The 24,263-nt window shown below is 38.8% G+C and overlaps 1 protein-coding gene across 30 annotated transcripts in view; it reads right to left on the bottom strand.

Annotated features, from left to right (window-relative positions):
• Dlg2 (discs large MAGUK scaffold protein 2) overlaps positions 1–24,263 on the bottom strand; it is a 2,051,694-nt gene that overhangs the window by 634,499 nt on the left and 1,392,932 nt on the right. For all 30 annotated transcript variants that reach the window (XM_039089312.2, XM_039089327.2, XM_039089335.2 and 27 more), the window contains one exon: positions 18,472–18,522. In XM_039089312.2, the coding sequence (XP_038945240.1) occupies positions 18,472–18,522 (51 nt within the window). The remainder of the gene's footprint in view (positions 1–18,471; positions 18,523–24,263) is intronic.

The raw sequence follows: 24,263 nt of genomic DNA, 5'->3' as shown, positions 1-24,263 counted from the left end.
GCTCATCACCCTGTACAAAGCTTAAGTCCAAGTGGATTAAGGACTTCCACATCAAACCAGATACAGTCAAACTAATAGACGAAAAAGTGGGGAAGAATCTTGAACACATGGGCACTGGAGAAAATTTCTTGAACAAAACACCAATGGTTTATGCTCTAAGATCAAGAATCGACAAATGGGATTTCATAAACCTACAAAGCTTCTGTAAGGCAAAGGACACTGTTGTTAGGACAAAACAGGAACCAACAGATTGGGAAAAGATCTTTACTAATCCTACAACTGATAGAGGGGTTTTATCCAAAATGTACAAAGAGCTCACAAAGTTAGACTGCAGAGAGACAAATAACCTTATTAAAAAATGGGATTCAGAGCTAAACAAAGAATTCACAATTGAGGAATGTCGAATAGCTGAGAAGCACCTAAAGAAATATTTAATACCTTTAGTCATAAGCGAAATGCAAATCAAAACAACCCTGAGATTCCATCTCATACCAGTCAGAATGGCTAAGATCAAAAACTCTGGAGACAGCACATGCTGGCGAGGATGTGGAGAAAAGAAGAACACTCCTCCATTGTTGGTGGAGTTGTAGACTGGTACAACCATTCTGGAAATCAGACTTGAGGTTCCTCAGAAAATTGGACATTGTACTACCTGAGGACCCAGCTATACATCTCTTGGGCATATACCCAAAAGATACTCCAAAATATAACAAAGACTGGAGGGAACTGGAAAATATCTTGAGTGAGGCAACCCATTCACAGAAAAACACACATGGAATGCACTCATTGATAAGTGGATATTAGCCCAAATGCTTTAATTACCCTAGATGCACAGAGCACATGAATCTCAAGAAAGATGACCAAAATGTGGATGCTTCACTCCTTCTTTAAAAGGGGAACAAGAATACCTAGGAGGGGATAAGGAGGCAAAGTTTAGAACAGAGGCAGAAGGAACACCCATTCAGATCCTGTCCCACATGTGGCCCATACATATACAGCCACCAAACTAGATAAGATGGAGGAAACAAAGAAGTGCAGGGTAGATCGCTCCTGAGAGACACAGCCAGAATATGGCAAATACATAGGCGAATGCCAGCAGCAAACCACTGAACTGAGAATGGGACCCTTGTTGAAGGAATCAGAGAAAGGACTGAAAGAGCTTGAAGGGGCTTGAGACCCCATATGAACAACAATGCCAACCAACCAGAGCTTCCAGGGACTAACCAACTACCCAAAGACTGTACATGGACTGACCCTGGACTCCAACTGCATAGGTAGCAATGAATAGCCTAATAAGGGCACTAGTGGAAGGGGAAACCCTTGGTCCTGACAAGGCTGGGCCCCAGTGAATGGGAGTCTTGTGGGGAGGTCAGTAATGGGGGCAGGATGGGGAGGGGGACAGTCATATAGAAGGGGAGGGGGAGGTGTTAGGGGGATGTTGACCTGGAAACCAGGAAAGAGAATAACATTTGAAATGTAAATAAGAAATACCCAATTTAATAAAGATGGAAAATAATTAAAAATTTAAAAAATATGTATTAAATATATGAATGAAATGTTTATGTATGAATATAGGTTTTTAGATATATTCACAAATTATGCTTATGTATTATATGTTAAATATGTATACACATTATTTTGAGAGAAAAAAATATTTTTCTGTACCTCTTATTAGCATACTGGTGAATGAAAACGGCAAAATACAAATTACAAAGGGAGAAAGATTAAAGCAAGAACCCTTCCCGCTCTTTAGGGATTTGAAAATTTAATCTCCCAATTTCCCTTTAGTTCTGGTAAAATCAAAGTGAATAGGAACTTTGGAAGCAAGTGCTGTATCAGTGGTTGCAGGCATCTCCTCAAAGATTTATTTAAACACTGGTCACATATAGAGTGTCATAAGCCCATTGGTTATAATGGCTTTAATAAGCCATATTTTAGTTACCACAATTGAATATTAAGATACTAATAGGTTCTTTCTCTTTACTAAGGTCTTGAGCATACTTGTGACCTTGGGGCAAGGAAATTGTATCATATTCAAAAGAAAAAGGACTTCTGTTGTCCTCTTATGACCTTGAACTCTTTACTAACCTCTGGAAACCTAAGTTCCTAGTGGCAGTTGTAATGACTGTAAGCAAAGAACAGTACTGAATCCTTGCTATTATCCTGGGTCATGGGCATTTCTACTACACATTTCTGTATGAAAGGACACTATATTTAGATACCAGAACTTTTCTTTCTTCCTGTGCTGTCCGCCCTCTTTCCATTCTCTCCAATCAAACAGGTGTTTGCTGTTTGGTGTCAGGTAGGATGAAGCAGCTATGGACTCAGCAACAGAACTTTGGAAAAAGGAAGAGATCTGCAGAGAAGGGAAAGGGAGGAGTTCTCTGCAAAGGCCAAAAGGCTCTGGGAAGGAGGGCATCTGGATGTCATTTACCACATGGGTGGCTGGACCTGTGGAGCTAGAGGATCTCACTCCATGAAATGAGATAGGAAAGAAGACAGCTCTCAAAGAGGAATTTTTGAGGCACATTTATCAGGGTCCTAAGCAAATTCCTTGGGGTTTTTATAATCACCTACAGCATTTAGAGTTTGTTTTCCTTAAAGACAACACAAGGCCCCATTCAAACAGATAAAACAGAATGATGGGTATGGATTATTTCCTGTAACAAAAATTCAGACCGAGGTTTTCAGGGCTGGTCTGTTCATGGTCACAAGATGTAACCAAGACTGTTTTCTTTCCCATTTATTTACTCTGTCATCTAAAATGCTGGGTTCTTTTGGAAGCAGGGAGTCTCTCCAGTCATAAAATGGCTTCCAGCTGCTCTCCTACGCAGAAGCCTCCTTGTTTTCTGGAATGTGAGAGACTTCTGTCTCAGAATTCTAAGAAGAGTTATAGATTCACCCCTGATGAAACCGGACATCTACTTCCAAGATGTCCAGGAACGTACTGATGTGTTAGCAGCAGAACAACCAGAGCAGAGCTCGCTCCTGGAGTTCACAATACTAGGTCATGGGGGGGGGGAAGGCAGCAATCTGTAGCAAATTCTAAGGACAGTTTAGAATATGGTATGAAATCAACAGGTATACAAGCAACAAAAGTCTGGTGCAAAGGATTAGAGTACAAACTTGGAGGCTCACAGGTCAATTTGGAAAAAGGTGATGGGTGTCAATGTAACTTCATATGAGGAGAAATGACCAAGTAATATGCAGATATTTTTAGTCACTGAACTACTTCATAGACTTATGAAATAGTTGTGGATATGTTGGAAAAGTGAGGAAGAAAAGTGCTAAGAATTGCTGGTTATATGTCTGCTAGCCTAGTCTTGTGGCAAGTATTAAAAAAAAATGGTAGCTTATCTTTCCTGTTAGCCAGAGAGTTGAACTAGAGGAAGATTTAGCCATACTAGATAGGCTTCACACAGTTGTCAGTGGCACATTCCTGAGTGTCATTTTTCAGGATCTAAAATTGAGTAAGTCAGGTATGCCTGCTCGGTATCCTTCCAACCAGCTCCTTGGACCTTTGCTCTTTTCAAGATTTTCCAGTTTCAGTCACAGTCCTAAATACCAAGGGCACACACACAGTCTAACCTTATAAACCATCTATGCTTTATTCAGAAATGTCATAGTTCCCTCAGATTACAAAGTTCATTTTGGTCATTATAGAGACCTTTCTTTTCTGTGCACCTCTTCTGCTGTGGTTATCATAGCATCCCTAAAACTCAGGTTGAAATTTAACTGGCATTGTTCCAGTATTGAGAGGGGAGACTTTAAAGCAATGGCAGTTTATGAGGGCACTGTCCTCATGAGTGGATTGGCATCGTTGTCATAGGAGCAGAGCCTTTACTTAAGGAGTGGATATAGGGCATGCTTGTTTGCTCTTCTGCAATATTAAGAAGCAGCCCTTCACTCTTGCCAGACACTGGCATCGTTCTCCTGGTCTTTCCAGGCTCCAGGATTGAAGCAAATGAGCCGTTTCCTCATACATTTTCCAATCTATGGCATTCTGTTACATCAACTGCAAGATTAAGAAAATTTTATAAATACAGATATCTTTTTCCTAAAAGCCATTTATGTAGGAAGTATCATTATGGATAAACCAGTGAAAAGTCAAAACCCATATGAAAGAAGGCTATCACAAGGCACTCCCGCAAGAAACTCTATGGGTCAGTATAGATGAGGCAAGGGCACTAAGGGTCAGACCCGTGAATGAACAGACAGTGTTAATTAATATTCTGGTAATAGGATTTAAAATTCAGAAAAGGAAGATGACTCAGCTGGAAGCTGCTGGGTTTAAAAAAAAAGGAAATTGTTGAAGTCAGCAGCTGAGGTTTTGCTTAAAGCTCTTGTGCTAATTAATCTAAATATGCCCTTTGAAGTATGTTTACCAGGCACATCCTGATCCTGAGACTTTGACGCTTACATCCAAAGAAAAGTTAGATTAACGACTCTGCAGATGGCTAGAAACTTGAGTTCTACCATTTTTTCTTTGACAACTGAGTTCTATGGTTAATACAGTGAAAGGCTTTCTACACAAATGAAAGTCTGTTGGCTCTTAAATCAGAGGCTTTTCAGATAATAGAGACCTAAATCCTAGACCTGTCACTAGCCATCCTTCTGCCTGCCATTTTGAAAAATTGTTCTTTTATTATTGAAAGAAGGAAAACAGTAACAGGTTGTTTTAATGGCGAATGTACTAAGTGGCTTATAGCCTGTCAAGAATATTTCTACTTTAAAAACTTTTTTTAACCATCTCTCCTCAGTAGTAAGAGGTCTGATTATCATGTAGAAAACAGGAAAATTCTGTCAGGCAGTGTACCAGTCAGCTTTGTGTCACTATAATAAAATACCTGGGATAACTAAATTAGAAATAGAACAGACCAATTTAACTCAAAGTTTTTGAGGGAAGATTGAACAAAATGGGCACGTGGCTTCTCGTGAGAGCAGTAGACAGTGATGTTTGATGGTAGGAGTGATATAAAAGCAATAGCTCTATCCGTCCCAGGGAGAACAGAAAGGAAGAACAGGTTCCCTCCTTGTAAAGATTGGAACAAGAACTATCAAGAAGTTACTTGTGAAGTACATTTGGAGAGCACACTCCAGGACTTAAGGGATTTCCACTGGGCTCTACCTCCTTAATAGATTCTACCTTTCTCCCTTGGTGTCACAAGGAGAGCTAAGCATTTCACATTTGGACATTTGGTGAGTACCCAGTGTTCAAATTATAGCAGCCTGCGGCCATGTAAGCCTAGGACATAATCTACTGTATGATTTCAATATAGTAATAAGTAAAATACAACTTTAGCATATCTATACAGTCATTGTGTGCACATTATAAATGACTGCTTTGAACTGGTCTGGATATAAGAATGAAAGGAAAGAATCATGGATGAGCCTTGGCACTTGGTTGAACCTAAAGAATGGCTGGCTCTTCATGAGAAGGGGCTTTCTGCTATGATCTCTTGAATCTTCTGACTCTCGCTCTTTCTGCATGAAGTTTTAATGTCTTGGACGATAGTCTCAGGAATCTTCAGCAAGAAATCCATCTGGTAGCCGCTCTTCTGTTTCCAATCTCATACTTCAAGTGCTTGGAATACTATTCTTCTCTGTCCCATAGTCCAATGTAGAAACCCCCGAGAGACATTTTGATGGGCTTGTGTTACCCAGGTGTCAGTCTCTAAATTATATACCAACTTCCCATATGGGATTTTAAAATGAAAAGTTTCCCCTGATATACCTGGAGGTTCTTATGCCTTCACCTTGGGCTGGGTACATGGTAGTTATCTTTTTATGTATGTATGTATACACACACACACACATATGGAGCACTTCATAAATCAATGACATGAGCAGGGTGCTGAGATTTGCATTCTTCCTCAGAGTCACATGTTGTCATGGAGAGACATATATTTCTATAAAGAAGAAGCGTGTTCCTCCAAGGGGAAGCTGGCTCTAACACACAGACAAAACAGGAGCTGTTTCCTATGGCAAAGACTGAAGTCAGGGCCATTGAAACAAACCATTTTATAAAGATATCAGAATCTGGAGCAAATGTCATAGTTCATTAGAATCTCAGGATATTAGAGAGTGGAAATGAAAGCATAAGTGGTTGTCCAGCTTGGAACTGCAGCCTCGTGAGTTATCAAAAAGGAAAGAGACGCAGACAATGCTAGATTACTCTACTAGTTAAGGATACAAACTCAGTTTTCAACTGTATTCATGAAGTGAACATATACATAGAATGTATTGATGATTGTCCAGACATGTTTTACAGTGCAAGGAAGAAACTTGTCATTCACCACAAATATTGATGTAAACACAAAGACACATCACACAGACATAAATACACACACACACACACACACACACACACACACTTGCACACACACATACAGAGAGAGGGAGAGAGAGAGAGAGAGGGAGAGAGAGAGAGAGAGAGAGAGAGAGAGAGAGAGAGAATATGAAACGAGGAGTAGGGAGATAAGTCAAGTAGATAAGTTAAAGAATATTTTACTATTTGACCCAGCTGTACTTCATGTCTGAAGCTATGGCAATATTTGCATATCTTAAATATACAAAGCATAGAAAATTGTGATGTATACTTTATAATAACAGATAACATTTTTGGAATTCTATTAGATAACTTACACATATAGATAAATGTAAGTATCAGTCAATCATATTCAGTGAAGAAACATGAGACCTTAATAGCTTGACTAATTTGCTTAAGGTCACACAGGAAGTGGCTGATCTTGGATTCATAGAAATTCCAGACTGTCTTTCCTCACACTGCTTTTAGAGACTTGCTTTTATTCCTTAAATCTCGTTATATTTTCATTCAAAGCTAATAAAACTTATTGAAACCCACTTTCTTTTGTTTGTGTCTAAATAAATGTCTATATTTGAGTGATATATGTGCATATAACACACATATTTGTTATATTCACACTGTGTGTGTGTATGAGTGTGTGAGTGTGAGTGTGTTTGTGTGTGTGTGTGTGTTTGTATGCATCTGTTTCAGGCATATTGAAAAGCTACACCATAATTGAACGTACAATGGGATTTATTTGAGGAAATAATCTACTATCCAAAATGGGTAATCTGTTATTTCATGAGAACTATTTTCAAAATTCCCATGCAACTCACTTTGTACCCAAACTGGACTTCAACTGTGAGAAATTTTGGGACGCAATATGTTAGTTACTTATTTCTACCTTATAAATTTATTTGTGGCTAGAGTAACCACCAAGAAAAGCCATGTATCTATACTTTAAAAAAATGGCTGCAATCATTGATAATCTTACTGGTTGAAAAGAATATCCATCTCTTGTTAAGGACAGAGTGGAGTTATAGGAGGCACCAGACATGTATTTCTTATCTCTGTTCAACCGCAGTCATGCATTTTCATCAAGGTTTCTCAGGCATGCTGAATCTATTATCCACACAAGGGAAATAGCTTCTTATGGTGTAAATCATACCAGGAATTCACAGTCTGTTAGCCTCATGTACAGAATACTGACAAACCACTCAGAGGCATGGTAGTTACTCATCTAATGTGACAGGTAACCCTGGGCATCAGTAAGGCTTGAGAGGTAACAGGTGCCCCTGCTGAGTGTTTGTTAGTGACAGGGATTTGTTCTCTTAGACTGTTGGCATCTTTGACTCCTCTCTTTCATCCTAAAAATAATAGAGATCAGTTGTGTACTTTTTTCCACCTTAGATAGGGTTTATCTGTGAAGCCCTCTGTGTCTGTCCTGGATCTCATTCTATAGACTGAGCTGACCTAGAACTCACATTGATCCATCTCTTCTGCTTCCTGAGTGCTAGGATTTGAGGCACGTGCCGCCACCACCCACCTGGTTCTATAATTTCTAATACATTGAAGCAGTCTGCTTTTCATTCACTATTGGCCAAATTCTGGGGGCCTTTGAATAGCTGTTTGCTATTTGTGTCTGAAAGGCTTTCTCTTTCTGCTTCTTGCTATATGCTTACTCTCCTCCCATTGCCCATGGTCCAGCTAAAGTGTAAGGTGTCATAGAACTATTCTTTTTTGGGGACCAGATGTCCATAACATTCTGTTCTTTATGGTTACTTTTACTCTTCTCTAGTACCATGCACTACAGACTTTGTCCATTACTCAAGTTTAGTAAAAGCTTGACAAACTGATGCATGAAAGATCTTCATAGTGTTTACTATGTTTAGCACATGGCTAATACATCCAGCATCCCGAGTAGAGAATGAGTTATCAATTTGCCTTCAAATAGCCCATTGGTTTGGCTGTTTCATGTCTCATGACATGGTAAGTAGAAACACTATAACAAATTACTCTACACAAGGTAAAACCTAGGGCAGTGGGAGAGACCGATTCTGTTCACTGCTTAATTTAAGCTCAAGACCTGTGTTTGTGAAGAACATTGGTCAAGAGGAAAAGCCAAGCTAAGCTTCTTGGGAGAGAAAGAAAGTATTTAAGCTACCCTTCAAGGGGACACTAACTCAGTGTAAAAGAGCTGGTCATAATCTACTCCTTTCTAATGCATGACTTTTTCTGAAGATTTTGACTAGTTATTTATTCTCTGTAACACAGACTCTTAGCAAGTATAGATGGAATTCATAAGATATACTTTATAAATATATTATTAAATGGGACCAGTTTAGCATTTAATTAATGTTATAGAGATTAAACGGAAAACTGTAAATTCAAATAGGGCTGTGATTATTTTTTCTTTTACCTTTGGATGACTGACATCTAACAAGAAAAAAACAGTAAGGGAAAAGTAGGTTATAGAAGAACTTCCTGTTCATCTCTTGTAAACTGCCCATTAAGACTTAGAGGCTGTTTGTCTTCTTTCTTTTTCCATATTCATGTATGTGATATGTATGTAGAAGCCCAAGATTGAATTCTGAGATGATCCTTAGTCATTTCCACTTTATTCATTCTGTTAACATCTCAGAATCATTGAGAGATTGAACTCACCTGATGTGGCTAATCTCGACAGAAAGCCTGCCTAGGGATCACCCATCTGTCGCATAAGGCTGGAAATTCAGGTAGGCTGCCATGCTCACCTGGCATTTAAGTGGGTTTCGGTGATCTGAAGGCTCATGCTAAAGCTTGTCTTGCAAGTACTTTAATTAAATACCAAGAAGTCTCTCTTGCCCTGGGATCCTTTTAAATATAAGGTTTTTCAAGAGTAATGGTATACTTCTGACAATTGATATATTAATAAAATGAGATATTAAGAATATAAGTGGCTATTAGCCCAAATGCTTGAATTACCCTAGATCCCTAGAACAAACGAAACTCAAGACGGATGATCAAAATGTGAATGCTTCACTCCTTCTTTAAATGAGGAAAAAGAATACCCTTGGCAGGGAAGGGAGAGGCAAAGATTAAAACAGAGACTGAAGGAACACCCATTCAGAGCCTGCCCCACATGTGGCCCATACATATACAGCCACCCAATTAGACAAGATGGATGAAGCAAAGAAGTGCAGACCGACAGGAGCCGGATATAGATCGCTCCTGAGAGACACAGCCAGAATACAGCAAATACAGAGGCGAATGCCAGCAGCAAACCACTGAACTGAGAATAGGTCCCCTATTGAAGGAATCAGAGAAAGAACTGGAAGAGCTTGAAGGGGCTCGAGACCCCATATGTACAACAATGCCAAGCAACCAGAGCTTCCAGGGACTAAGCCACTACCTAAAGACTATACATGGACTGACCCTGGACTCTGACCTCATAGGTAGCAATGAATATCCTAGTAAGAGCACCAGTGGAAGGGGAAGCCCTGGGTCCTGCTATAAGACTGAACCCCCAGTGAACTAGATTTTTGGGGGGAGGGCGGCAATGGGGGGAGGATGGGGAGGGGAACACCCATAAAGAAGGGGAGGGGAAGGGATTAGGGGGATGTTTGCCCGGAAACCGGGAAAGGGAATAACACTCAAAATGTATATAAGAAATACTCAAGTTAATAAAATAAAAAAAAAAAGAAAAAAAAGAATATATTTGAATGATATTATAAACCTTTACATTGATTGATTCATTTTCAAGGGTCATCTGAGATAATTACAAAGACTTTACATTCATCCGCTAATATGAAAACTATGGTCCAATGTCATCTGAACATCAAGTATTAGAGTGAGTACTTTAAAACCGATTTTATACCAGGCTCCATGCAACACCTTCACTGTCCTTCCAATAACAGAGGCACAAGCAACTCACATACCTTTTCTGATTACTACTACAGTGTACAGATTATTTTAGGTAAATGAGATACAGAATTGACTATGTAGGAATAGCATATATTCTGAAAGAGGTGAGTATTAACAATGTGGAGAAAGAACATATACTAGATATTAATAACTATAATTAAACAATGATAAATCTGTGACGTGGAATGAAGAATGATAAAATTTGGTACTAATGTAAATGATGTAGAGAGGAATGATTTTTCTAGATGAGATTACAGTGAGAACATTTCATATATATATATACACACATATATATATATATGTATATATATATATGCAAGCATGTAAAGGAAGATTTCTCCAAGTGGAAGGAGTAGCTGTTAGTGAGGCCTTTGAGGTGAGAAAAGCATAGATTTTTTGAGGAATCCCAAGAGTGTCAGTGCCGATGGAAGAAGATGTGTGAAGAGAGAGGATCAGAGAAAACGTCTGGTAATGCTTGATAAAGCTTTATGGCTAATGATGTTATGTGCAATTCTCATCCTTTGGGAGTTTCAGTTTTTGTTCTGCTTTGATTTTAATAATAAAAGTGGTGCAGTCTGGATTATGTTCTGAAAACTACTACCCTAATTTCCTGGAGAACAGTGGAGCAGGCTACTAGAGTGGTCCAGGCATGGGTGAGTTTGCTTTAGTAAGTAATAAAAACAGGTTGACATATATGCAATCCTGCTCATAGACCTTGAAGAAAATAAATAAATGATACTTCAGAGGTAATTTTGACTGGATAATAAGGGAAAGAGCTCAGACAAGGACTGTCAGAAGAGAAGCAGCTTTGGGCAGAAGGGGAAGGGACCCCTTGGTATTTAAGCAAATACGTGAGATTGACAGTTAGCTGTACACAATAGCTGAGGAACAAGGTCACAGCTTGAGACTCAGGAGGGTAGTCAACTGGGGAGTTTAAGGTGTGGATCTGGATGAGATTTGGCACTCTAGAAGAAAGGAGAGCTGGTGAAGAGGTATTTTCAATTGATTTCTGAAATAACACAAGATTCACAGGAATAATAACAAGGAAAACATAATTGGACATCTAGCATAAGTAAGAAGAGCACAGAACAATATTATGTTTTAAAGGTCTAAAAAAAAAAGATATCTTTGATGACCTAGTGACAGCTAAACAGATACGCCAAATGTTCTTGACAAATTAGTTAGGACGGGGAACTGATGCTGTGATTGAGCAAGACAGAAACCTTCCCAACTGTGACAGAGAGGATTTTAAATTGTCTGTGTGTGGAGGGCACGCCATAGGCAGGTTAGAATGAAGTAAGAGATATGCATTTTATCATACCACAAACCTGTACTTCTGGCCCTTGGGAGGCAGGAGGATTTTTGCAGGATTGAGCTCATCCTCTCTGCAATGCAAGTGCTAGGTCAGAAAAGTGAGACTTTACCTCAAAAGAAAAAAAAACAACAAATACAAGAAAAAAGAAAATGGGCTAATAAAGTATAGTAAATAAAAGTATACATTTGTCCTACAAGAAAAATAGTGTAATGTGGCAATGTATGGGTAATATGGCAAGGGTATATTTGGTCCAGTGATGTTGTCCCATTAATAAGAGATATTATGCAATGTCCATATCAAAGGGAAAACAGAGACGAATGGAAAATGCAGAAGAACATATGATCAGTATAGAAGCAAATTCTTTAAATTAATAAGAGGTTAGGAAATCCAGCTCGCCAACTAAGGACTGTCCTAGAAAAGAAACAAAATATTCTTTCACTTTCTGGCAAAAGTTCATTGTCACATGGTCTGAGAAAAAAATAATGTAGAAATGATATCATGAAATCATTTCTTATCTTTTTTTCATGGATACATAGAGGGCAGTTATCAGTTGACAGTAACCATGAGGAAGAGAGGGCTTTAGAGATTTGAAGATGTCATGGAATGTGAACGTTTTTTCAGAGAAGGAGAAAGTGATTCTTGTAGAGAAATATTTAAGCATTTTCAGGAGAGTTTTGAGAGTCCTGGGTCAATGGTTAAGAACTTAACATAAAGTGGATATTTTCTTGGCCATGGCCCACAGCTTAGGTGCTGGAGTGCAATGAATAAAGGGAAGTTTAATTACCAGTGATTAGAGCTGAGATTTCAGTGCATAGAACAAATCAGATAAGGGCAAAAAATGTATGCAAAGAATGTGTGAGATGGAAATTGAAAATGCTGGACTAGGCTAGACTTAGTATGTAAGGGAATGGCACACATAAAGGATGAACACTAGGGGGAAACCATGCAATTAATGAAGATTGTTGGAAGTGTGGGAGAACTCTGGAGAAGATGATGCATAGCATAGAGGATCTGGCGGGTGTCCCCTTAATGGAAGTGACAAGTTTGATGTATGGTTGGAAGTCCCAGGACATGGAGACAGGGAACAGGTGTGCATGCTTAGGAGTAGGAAATAAGTACCTAAGAGAATCCAGTCTTGAACCTGCTCTTATGTGGCTTGACATGTTCTCTCTCTCTCTCTCTCTCTCTCTCTCTCTCTCTCTCTCTCTTTCTCTTTCAACTTGATATTGGCCTCTAGTTATCGGCTGACCTATACACTAAGCTAATAAAACAGTGATCTCTTAAAGATGTATGTATAGTAAGTAGGGGAAGGAAGAAGAATTAAGAACACAGTAAGACTTGCTCAGTTGCACAGGCCCTAGAATTAGATGGACTGCAAACTTATATTTTGCATGTACCTTACTAATCACAATTCCAGCTCTGGAATGTATGTAGTTTTTCTTTTTCTCTCTCTCATTTGAGCTAATTTCCTCTAATTTCACTTTCTCTATTTAGCATGCTATTAAAATTTTATCAAAGTCCATAATGGACGTTTTAAAGACTCCATCTGGCAAACAATTAACATCCTATGTAAATTTCTTTAAGACTACTCACACTCAATAAAAATTAAACTTAACTGAAAAATCCGTTGACTCATGAATAGCAAGAAATTAAAGAGGAAATATAAATTTTAAAAGGCCCTTAGACCCATATTTGTCACCATACACAAAGCTCAAGTCCAAGTGTATCAAAGACCTCAATATAAAACCAAATACACTGAACCTAATAGAAGATAAAGTGGGAAAGAGCCTTGAACTCATTTCCACAGGGGGAAATTTCCTAAGCAGAACTCCAATGGCTCATGCTCTAAGATCAGGAATTGATAAATGGGACCTCATGAAACTGGAAAGCTTCTGTAAGGCAAAGAACATAGTCAATAAGGCAAATCTGTGACCTACAGGAAAAAAATATTCACTAACCCTACATCTGATAGAGGACTAAAGTCCATAGCATACATATAAAGAACTCAAGAAGCTAACCACCCCAAAACCAAACAACCCAATCAAAAAATGGGACATAGAACTAAACTGAGAATTTACAACAGAGGAATTTCAAATGACTGAGAAGCACCCAAAGAAATGTTCAAAGACCTTAGTGATCAGAGAAATGCAAATCAAAATGACCCTGTGATTCCACTTTATACCAGTCAGAATGGCTAAGATCAAATATTTATAATAGCCAGAAAATGGAAAGAACCCAGATGCCCTTCAACAGAGGAATGGATACAGAAAATGTGGTACATCTACACAATGGAATATTACTCAGCTATCAAAAACAACGAGTTTATGAAATTCGTAGGCAAATGGTTGGAACTGGAAAATATCATCCTGAGTGAGCTAACCCAATCACAGAAAGACATACATGGTATGCACTCATTGATAAGTGGCTATTAGCCCAAATGCTTGAATTACCCTAGATCCCTAGAACAAACGAAACTCAAGACGGATGATCAAAATGTGAATGCTTCACTCCTTCTTTAAATGAGGAAAAAGAATACCCTTGGCAGGGAAGGGAGAGGCAAAGATTAAAACAGAGACTGAAGGAACACCCATTCAGAGCCTGCCCCACATGTGGCCCATACATATACAGCCACCCAATTAGACAAGATGGATGAAGCAAAGAAGTGCAGACCGACAGGAGCCGGATATAGATCGCTCCTGAGAGACACAGCCAGAATACAGCAAATATAGAGGCGAATGCCAGCAGCAAACCACTGAACTGAGAATAGGTCCCCTATTGAAGGAATCAGAGAAAGAACTGGAAGAGCTTGAAGGGGCTCGAGACCCCAAAAGTACAACAATGCCAAGCAACCAGAGCTTCCAGGGACTAAGCCACTACCTAAAGACTATACATGGACTGACCCTGGACTCTGACCCCATAGGTAGCAATGAATATCCTAGTAAGAGCACCAGTGGAAGGGGAAGCCCTGGGTCCTGCTAAGACTGAACCCCCAGTGAACTAGTCTATGGGGGGAGGGCGGCAATGGGGGGAGGGTTGGGAGGGGAACACCCATAAGGAAGGGGAGGGGGGAGGGGGATGTTTGCCCGGAAACCGGGAAAGGGAATAACACTCGAAATGTATATAAGAAATACTCAAGTTAATAAAAAAAAAAAAGAAAAAAAAACTTGGCAAAGATATGGAGAAAGAGGAACACTCCTTCATTGCTGGTGGGATTGCAAACTGGTACAACCACTCTGGAAATCAATTTGGAGATTCCTAAGAAAATTGGAAATAGACCTACTTAAAGACTCAGAAATACCACTCGGGAATATACCCCAAAGAAACAATCCAGATGTACCACAATAGAAGAATGGATACAGAAAATGTGGTTCATTTACACAATGGTATACTACTCAGCTACTATGAATGAGGCTATCTTGAGTTTTGCAGGCAAATGGATGGGCATAGAAAATATCATCCTGAGTAAGGTAACTCAGACACAAAAGGACATGCACAGTATGTGCTCAAATAATAAGTGGATATTAGCCCCCACCCCCGAAAAAGTGCAGAATACCCAAGATACAGTCCACAGAATTCAAAAAGGTCAAGAAGTTGAAGGGCTCAAATGAGGACACCTCAGTCCCACTTGGGAGGGAGAAGAAAGCAATCTTAAGAGAGGAGGAAGGGGGGATAGGGGAGGGAAAGGGGATGAGGATTTGGGGAGAGGGGAACATGATCTAGTGTTGCATGTGGGAAAAGAACTGAGGCCCTAAGGGCCAGCAGAAAGAATGGAAACAGGCAACGTCAGAAAGAAAGAGGTTGGGAGGACACTCCAGAATATACCAGATTCTTGGCACGTAAGAGACTCTCATGACTCAAAGGGGGATCCTAGATGAAATCCCCTACAGTGGAGAGAGGAAACTTGTTGAGCTCTCCTCCAGCAGAGAGTCAGGGCATCAAGTGAGGAATGGAGTTGCTATCCCATAATCAAAATTCTGACCCATAATTCTTCCTGTCTGAAAGAAATGCAGGGATGGAAATGGAGAGGAGCCTGAGGAAAAGAAGGCCCAGCAACAGGCCCAAAGCATGATCCAGCTCAAGGGGAGGCCCCAAGACCTAACACCATTACTGAGGCTATGGGGTGCTCATAAAAAGGGACCTATCATGATTGCCCTCCAAAAGACCAAATAGGCAGCTGAAAGAGTCAGATGTGGATGTTTGCACCCAACTATTAAAAATGACTTCATGAAATTCTTTGGCAAGTGGATAGAACTAAAAAATATCCTGAGTGAGGTAACCTAGTCACAAAAGAACACACATGATATTCACTCACTGATAAGTGGATATTAGCCCAAATGCTCTGATAATTCAAGAAACGATTCACAGACCATATGAAGCTCAAGAAGAAGGAAGACCAAAATGTGGGCGCTTCAGTTATTCTTAGAAGGGGAACAAAATACTCACAGGAGGAAATGCAGGGACAAAGAGTGGAGCAGTAACTGAAGGAAAGGCCACACAGAGACTGCCCCACCTGGGGATTCATCCCATATATAGCCACCAAAACCAGTCACTATTGCTGATGCCAAGAAGTACTTGCTGACAGGAGACTGATAGGGATGTCTTCTGATAGTCTCTGCCAGAGCCTTACTGATACAGATGAGGATGCTTGCAGCTAACCAAAGGACTGAGCACAGGGACCCCAATGGAGAAGTTAGAGAAAGGACTAAATGAGCTGAAGTGGTTTGCAATCCCATAGGAAGAACAACAATATCAACCAACCAGACACCTCAGAGCTCCCGAGGACTAGACCTCTAACCAAAGAATACAGGTGGAGGGACCCATGACCCCAAGGCTTATGTAGCAGAGGATGGCATTGCCTGGCATCTATAGAAGTCCTTGGTCCTATGAAGGTTCCTTTCCCCAGTGTAGGGGAATGCCAGGATGTTGAGGTGGAAGTGAATGGGTGGGAGTGGGAACATCTTCATAGAAGCAGGGGAAGAGGAGGGGGAGGGGGATAACATTTGAAATGTAGATACATCAAATATCCAATAAGAAAAGTGAAAGAAAAAGGAGAACTTGCGGAGAGAATTAAGTACACAGCGAGACCAGTTTAGTTGCATATGTTCGGGGTTTAGAAGGCTCACCATTCTAATTTTGTATTATATCTCACAAACCATATTGCCGCCACATACCTGCCATTCCTAAACATTTCTTTCATGTTTGAGCTTTGGATTATGGTTTTGCCAGAATGAAATGTGACACTACAAAAGTAATCAGCAATGGTTCCATCCCTTAGAGTGCTGTCATTTGCTTTTTGTATGAGAGCACCATACAAAATATGCATTTTTAGCTGACAAATAACAAATAATCTAAGAGTGCAATAATCTAAAGCAAATTGCTTGCTAATGTCTGTCAGTAACCCTCACAAACAATATTATAGATTGTGCTGGAGTCCTTGATTCTCAGCCGGTGAGAAGCTTCAGCCAGACTGTGGTAGTTCACCATTATCTCCTAATGTTTAACTTTTTCTCTCTTTTCTATTTTTTATTTTTTATTAGTTATCTTATTTGTTTGCATTTCAAGTGTTTCCCCCATCCTGGTTTCCCCTCTGCAATCCCCCTCCCTTTCCTACATGAGGGTGCTGCCCTTCACCCACCGACTCCTAGCTCACTGCCCTAGCATCGCCCTATGTTGGGGCAAAGATGGCATATTCTTTTATGTTTCAAAGAAAAGGACACGTCAAAACATTTTTACTTTTATTGAAACTTTTGGAAATGTAAAGTTAAAGAGTTTTATTGAGTTTGATTTATTTAATATAATATTATATCATAAAACTTCATTAACAATTTTTAAGTTGTTTAATATAATGAGATGTGCTTCGTACTCTTGTAATTACAAAGCATTCTAAAACGATATTGAAGTATAATTTAACATTTAATTGTATTTAAATTTAATGTGATTAATAGTATATGGATATATAATGAAATAGTAAACATATTTTTAAGCCTTCACTGTTAGCAACAGTATTTAAATTTAATATGATTAATAGTATGTGGTCATATAGTGAAGCAGTACAAGTAATTTTAAATCTTCATTGTTTTAAACAGTATAAATATGAGCAGCTTTGAAATTTGTCTATTCTTTTTTTTTTCTTTTCTTTTTTTCGGAGTTGGGGACCGAACCCAGGAAATTTGTCTATTCTTATGGAGGTAAATGTGCTAAAGCTATGCTTTTTTACCAAAGCTTTTGATCCTTATTTCCAAATTAACTCATTTTCACGACTGGTCGTTGTCACTGGATATTAAGACTCCTTTGAAATATTTGCCAATTAGGTCCCTAACTATTCTTGCTCCTGTCTGCATTTCCTAATGAAGGTAAGTAAGCAGTTTTATGCTTTAGAAAGATATAAGTGTCCTGTTATTGCTTTCTGATGTTGGCTTTTCCTAGTTGGCCTTTGACATTCCTTTTGTGTTTTGTAAAATATGTAAATTCTTTAGGGCTGTGAGGCAGAGTTTATTTGTCAGAAGTCATTGGCAAGGTCTTTCACACATATTTTTCAGAGCTCTACAGGGATGTGTGCATCTGACTTTGTGGATGGGTTTTAAGTGTATTATCCCTTTTGTTAATGAAATAGAGGACATGTAATCATCAGATTACAACATCCATGAAAACATACAGCCAAATCATGAATAACAAAACATTCAGTGTAGAGCTGCACAAGCTCCTGGGACATTTGTGCCTTGCCCATTCCTTTCCCCAAATCCTGGCCACTAGATTTACAAATTGAACGCTGTGCTTATTCACTCTTTACTCCCAGTGCTCTTGACTGCAAGCATTTCACTAATAATCTTCCTGTAAATCTGGCATGGCACTTTGGGTTAAGACATACAATTTGGCATTTTCACAAGACAACAAATTTGGATCTACAAGGTAAAATGCAAAGTTAAGGATTTAAAAATTTTCTTACCCTCTCCAATGTAATTTCTTCAAATTCATATTCAATTTCTGTTCCATTGACCTATGAATAGGGAGACAAAAGGGTGAGAATTACTAATGCATTTTTAGTACAATATTCTACATGTAAAAGTGACAGGGAACTCTAGGGGTGGTGACAGGCACCTGTCCTTCCAGAAGAGATTCTTCATGATTTATTTTTGATTATGTTTGTCACAAATAAAATGAAGTGCTACAAAAATAACTAATGATGATTCCATCCCTTAAGAATGTTATTATTTGTTGCTTTTTTATGTGAGGCGACAATAGAAAAAGTGCATTGTGAGTTTATGGAACGACAAACTATCTAAGGCTAATGATATAATTACAAAGGAGACTGCTTGCTAATATTAGCTTAAATCTCATGGATAAAAGTTAAAGTATGAGGGGTAACCAGTAAGTGGGATATCATGGGGTGGGGACTTGGTGGAGGGGGTAACTGGAAGTGGGATATTATTTGAGATGTAAATGAATGGAATGACTAATATTTTTTTAAAAAGCTGAAGAATGACCTTTAAAAAGGCAGTGCAAAGCTTCATGTGACCTTTCTCCTCCTCTCCCCAGCTCCTCCTCCTCTATTCTATTCCTCTTCTGCCCTCTCCTTTTTCTCCCTTCTCCTCCTCTTTCTTCTTTCTCTTGAGGAGCAAAACCACATTTAAATAATAACCAAGTTAGCTAAGAAATTCCATGTTTTTACTGACTCAATTTCAAGTAACGCATTCCAATTACTCTTTACTTTGCTTGTTGGGAAGCCATGGACCATGAAAGCATGCTCAAATACTTAGAAGGAATAAATAAATAAAGTAGGACGCATTTTGAAATTCCTCCTTAGAAATTGTTTGAACAACCTAAACAACCCTTTAGTTGCCTTGAATTTACAAAGAGAAATGCATTTTGATTATAGCCAGGCACCTACATTTCAACAGATATGCATAGCGAGTTATGGGGAAATGCTGTAAAACAATTTGCCGAACATATAATTCCTATCTTTATCTATTATAGATTTCCTATTACCCAATTAAAGTTTCAGAGAAAAACCTCTTAAACTGTCTATTGCTTTTTTTCCTGCCAAAATATATCTCAGCAGTACCATTAGAATTTAGGAATCAGCCAGAGAGACAGTTTTCCAACCACAAAATTGTGATTTCTTTAAGGTGTTAACATCAGTTTGGTTCCATCCCTATGCTGTTTAAAAATAGCACATGAGCCTAAGAGCTCTACAGAGGCAAGGGCTGGATAGCCAGTCCCTTTAGCCGATGTAGAACTTGATCAAGAGAGAGCTGATGAAACAGCAAAGAGAAACCAATGACTAATGAAGCTAAGTACTCTACTAATCTACAACCACAGATATTTGTTAATTCTCGTTCATGAGAAGCATCAATGATGGAAGATGTACCTGCAGTTGTAATCAGAAAAATATAGGACCATGAGGGTGATGGACTATGCCTCAGTGACTTACTCGGAGCATGTTTTTGATTATTCAATTACATGAGCTAATTGGTGAATCACATTTTACTGTGTTATTACATTATCAAACAGACCTAAAGTAAATTAGATTTTCTGGGCTTCAGCAATTCAGTGACTCACAGAAAAGGGCTTTGTGATGTCAGAAAGCTTCAGCGCTTAGGAAGGGTTTGGTTGAGCACATGTAAAAGAAAAAAAATCTCTCAAGACGCCATGTATACATATTCTTCTGTCTGAAGTTTTGTTTAATTTTTCATCTTTCATAGTTGATAGAAGGAGGGCACCAGGAGGAGACTGAATTAATGTGATATGTTTTCATTTGCCCAGTATGGCTCCATGAAGTTTCTCTTTGCTTCACTGGTTTCCTGGAGGGAAACTCTTCGTGCTATTAAAGTGCTGCATACCAGGGAGGGGGAATAAGCTTCAGAGAGAGGAAAATAAGCCTCTGATAGCAAATGGCCAAAGATTCACAGCGAAAGGCATTCTTTCAAGGAGTAGTTTTAAGAAGTATATTTTAAAGGTTTGCATATCAGAGAATATATAGTAGCACATATTTTTTGCTTCACAGTTGTAAGATTATGCATGCTGAATATTAGATCCAAGATTCATTACAAATTCACATCATAATTTTTATTCTGAAGTCCACTAGTCAGCTTCATGAACAGGTGATATAAGCCAAGTCAGCTGGCTTCTTTGTACTTTAAGGATCTTTAGTTTTTAATTAAATGTTGAAATGTTATTTGTCTAATTTAACATTAACCACGCTCTTCTCTTAAGGATAAACAGTTTCATCCAGGTTGTAATCTTGGTCTAAAAAGAAATTTTCATGTCTGCACCAGAATCCATCAAAATCGAAGAGCAGTGAGTGCTTTTGAGCATAGGTGAACCAACATTTCCACCCTAAATCATAAACACCTTTTAATATATAGAGTCACAAAGCTAGTGTGGGAATTCAGGACTAAGTTCCTTTGGAGGCTCTAATGTTTATTCTCTTCATTAGAAGAAGAGTGATGGCTATGTTCTCTTGATGAATTCTAAGGAAAAAAGTAAGATAAAAATTCTCTTGGCAGAGATTTTTGATAAAAAGAACAAAACATAAGACCTAAGAATAGTTGTATTTTAATGAGAAGTTCCTAAATCTTGTCTGATTTTTATGGATGTTTAGAGCCCTTTCAATTAATTGGACTGGGAGAATATTCCACATATACTCAGTAATGTTCCACATATATTTAGAGTGTGGTAATTTACTGAGTGGTGATGAAACAAGGAGGTGCTGCAGAGAATCACCTCACTGTTCATCTTGAGCATCCTCTTACAGAAATCAAAACCATGTCGAGTATGGCTTTCATTCACTCCTGGCAATGGACATACAACAGACATCCACTGTTGTATGATATTCTTCCCAAGGTCTCAATCTACTTCACATCAGTGCCTCAGCATGCAACTTTTTAATTTTTATTTACGTGTGTGTGTGTGTGTGTGTGTGTGTGTGTGTACGCGTGCGTGTGCATGTGTGTTTATGATGCATGTGCATGAATGTTTAAGGGCATGTAAGTCACAGCATGATGTGTGGAAGTCAGTGGACAAACTCAGGTATTGGTACTCTATGTTGTTTGAAAGAGAACCTTGTTGAGTGGAGCAGGAAGCCAGGCCCATAAGCTTCTAGGAGATATTCCAGACTGGGCCTTCTTTTTCCACATAGAAACACAGTTATTATAGACCTGTGCTGATTCTGTGTGTGTTTGAGGGATTTGAACTCATGTCCTCATATTCCTATCATAGCACTTTATTTGCAAGCACATCTCCCTAGCTCTTCTGATGTAAAACTTTCTACTCATGATATTCTCGTTCTGAAAAGAATTCTAACAAATATATTTTCTCTTGACCTGTCAAATTTCCTGTGATCTTTAAGCATGTTAGTAATATAGTGTGTCTGCTAGCAGGGAGGACAGAAAGTTACATGGTTGGAGTCCTTGTTACTCCAGCTCTGGCCCTGTTCATCACTTTATAGTCTCTTTATATCTTGAAAGGTAGAAAACCAAGGGACTGACATTTTGGAAAATCAATAAGAGAGAGAATTTCCTAGTTTTGAAAAATATGATTTTAGCACAACAGGCTACTTCCATTGTCCTTATTTATCATTTACCATAGCTCCATAACACAATACTACAGGTGAATACACACCATGCTTTGGCTGTAAGACATAAAGAAATCACTCTCAAGGCAATTGGGAAACTTCCTCCTTTTGTAGCCCTAAGATATGCTCTGTAGGCTGCGGGTTGGAAAAAAAAAAGACCTGGTGGACACATTATGTTGCACTACCTACTAGCCAGGCAGTATATGCCTATTGGTTCACATGACTATGGGGTAAGAAACAGCTTTCTGTTTGGATTTAAGGCCTTTTCCACAAGAGGGAATTTCGTGCCTGGTACAGGTAATCTAGTCAAAGCTCTATGGCTGAGAGGTCACAGTTCAAAGTTAGAAGCTGCTATTGTTTTGCTTAATGCTCATGTTGTCAATTTGTCTTCTAAGTATGTATGTATGTATGTATGGAGATACGTATATATGTATGTATGTATGTATGTATGTATGTATGTAAGTATTTTTACTTGTCAGCCATGAATTCAGAGTGTGCCTTCTAAGTTTGCTAAGAATAGCAAACTATGAGAACAGGGCCCTAAAGGGGACATGCTCATCAGCAAGCCTATACTGAACGCTTAAGAAACATTGGGGAAGAGAAAACAGAAAGAGTACAAGAACTGAAGGATGAGGAGGCACTCTATGAGATGTTACCATTCCTGGTAGGATGTTCAGAGCCCTGAACTCAAATGACAGGACTTCAGAACTAGAGCTGAGATAGCTGCTGGTTCAGCCTGACATGGGGGTGGGGGGAAACGATAGCTTCCTTTCTGCCTTATGGCTATTTCACCCATAAACTCACAACACCTCCCTCTACTAAGGACCTACTCCCAGTTGATAGTTGGTGGAAATAGAAAATATTTCTTTGTGGGTGTGACCATTGATAGCTTCCCATTCTCCAGTGCTTCTGGAGGCTCCACCTCTATATACACAAAGGCAGCACTAATTGGGCAGAGAGAGAGAGGGAGAGAGAAAGGAAGAGAGAGGGTAGGGAGGGAGGGAGGGAGGAAGAGAGAGAGAGAGAGAGAGAGAGAGAGAGAGAGAGAGAGAGAGAGAGAGAGAGAACAAAGGGGAGAGACAGACAGACAGAGACACAGACAGGGACAAAGAAAGAGGAGAGACCATAAGTTATAAGTTAGGAGAAAAATGTATTACAGGGCTATGTGAAGAGTTTGGAGGTAAAATGGGAAATAGATACGATCATATTTTAGTGTATGATGGATGGAATTTTCAAAGATAAAACTATATTCTTCTTTAGATAATTATTTTTCTCCATTTAATTGATGGCTCTGGTTTCTCTGGTAGCCAAAAAAATCCAATTTGATACCACACATTGTCCACCACTTTTCTGGGCAGGAAGCCTTCCTGGCCTCATATGTCACTTAAATAAGGAGAGAGCAAGACGCACAGCTCACCGACATTCCAACTTGGTACTTAAAGTTATCATTTTATAAACTTGTAATACTTTATATAAATTTGTCTGCCTCTGGAAATCTTTAGTCAATTTTACTGCCTTTTCCCCCTTCACTGCTATAGTAACCACCTGCCTGGATGATAACATAATTTGATTTCAAGATTTATTTTTATCTCCTGAAAAGTTACTTTTTTCATGAATAGCACAGGTGAAGTGTTTCATGCTTTAATCTTTTTAAATTGGAATCTTAATGATTTCCTTGATTTTTTAAAAAAAAATTCCACCTTTTAAATTTCCCTAAAGCTAAGAACACACTGAACTTCAAGAAGAACAGATTCTTATATCTCCCAATGTCACATATTTTAACAAGTGCTAAAACAGAGATATCAAATCACAGTCCTCTTAAGACCAAATATTATTCTGCCCAAAGAACAATTATTAGATATTAGTAAAGAACCATGTATAATGACAGATACTGAGAAAATAGATTTTAAGATATACACATATTCCCATGAAACATATCCTTTAATGAGTACTAACACACACACATTTTAAGTTCTCATAATGGTGAGGCAGGAGTGGGGAGGGGATTAGAAGCAGGGGGTGGGTGGGACAGAGAGTTTACAGAGGGAAAACCGGGAAGGAGGATAACATTGGAAAAGTAAATAAATAAAATAACCAATAAACATTTTTAAAGTGTGACATACAATATACAAAATACAGAATCGATTAATGGCCTCAAGCCCACT

Source organism: Rattus norvegicus, chromosome 1, assembly GCF_036323735.1.
Source record: "Rattus norvegicus strain BN/NHsdMcwi chromosome 1, GRCr8, whole genome shotgun sequence".
NCBI classification, from domain to species: domain Eukaryota; kingdom Metazoa; phylum Chordata; class Mammalia; order Rodentia; family Muridae; genus Rattus; species Rattus norvegicus.
The sequence above is the reverse complement of the archived record's forward strand: the minus strand, read 5'-3'. Positions and strand labels throughout refer to the sequence as shown.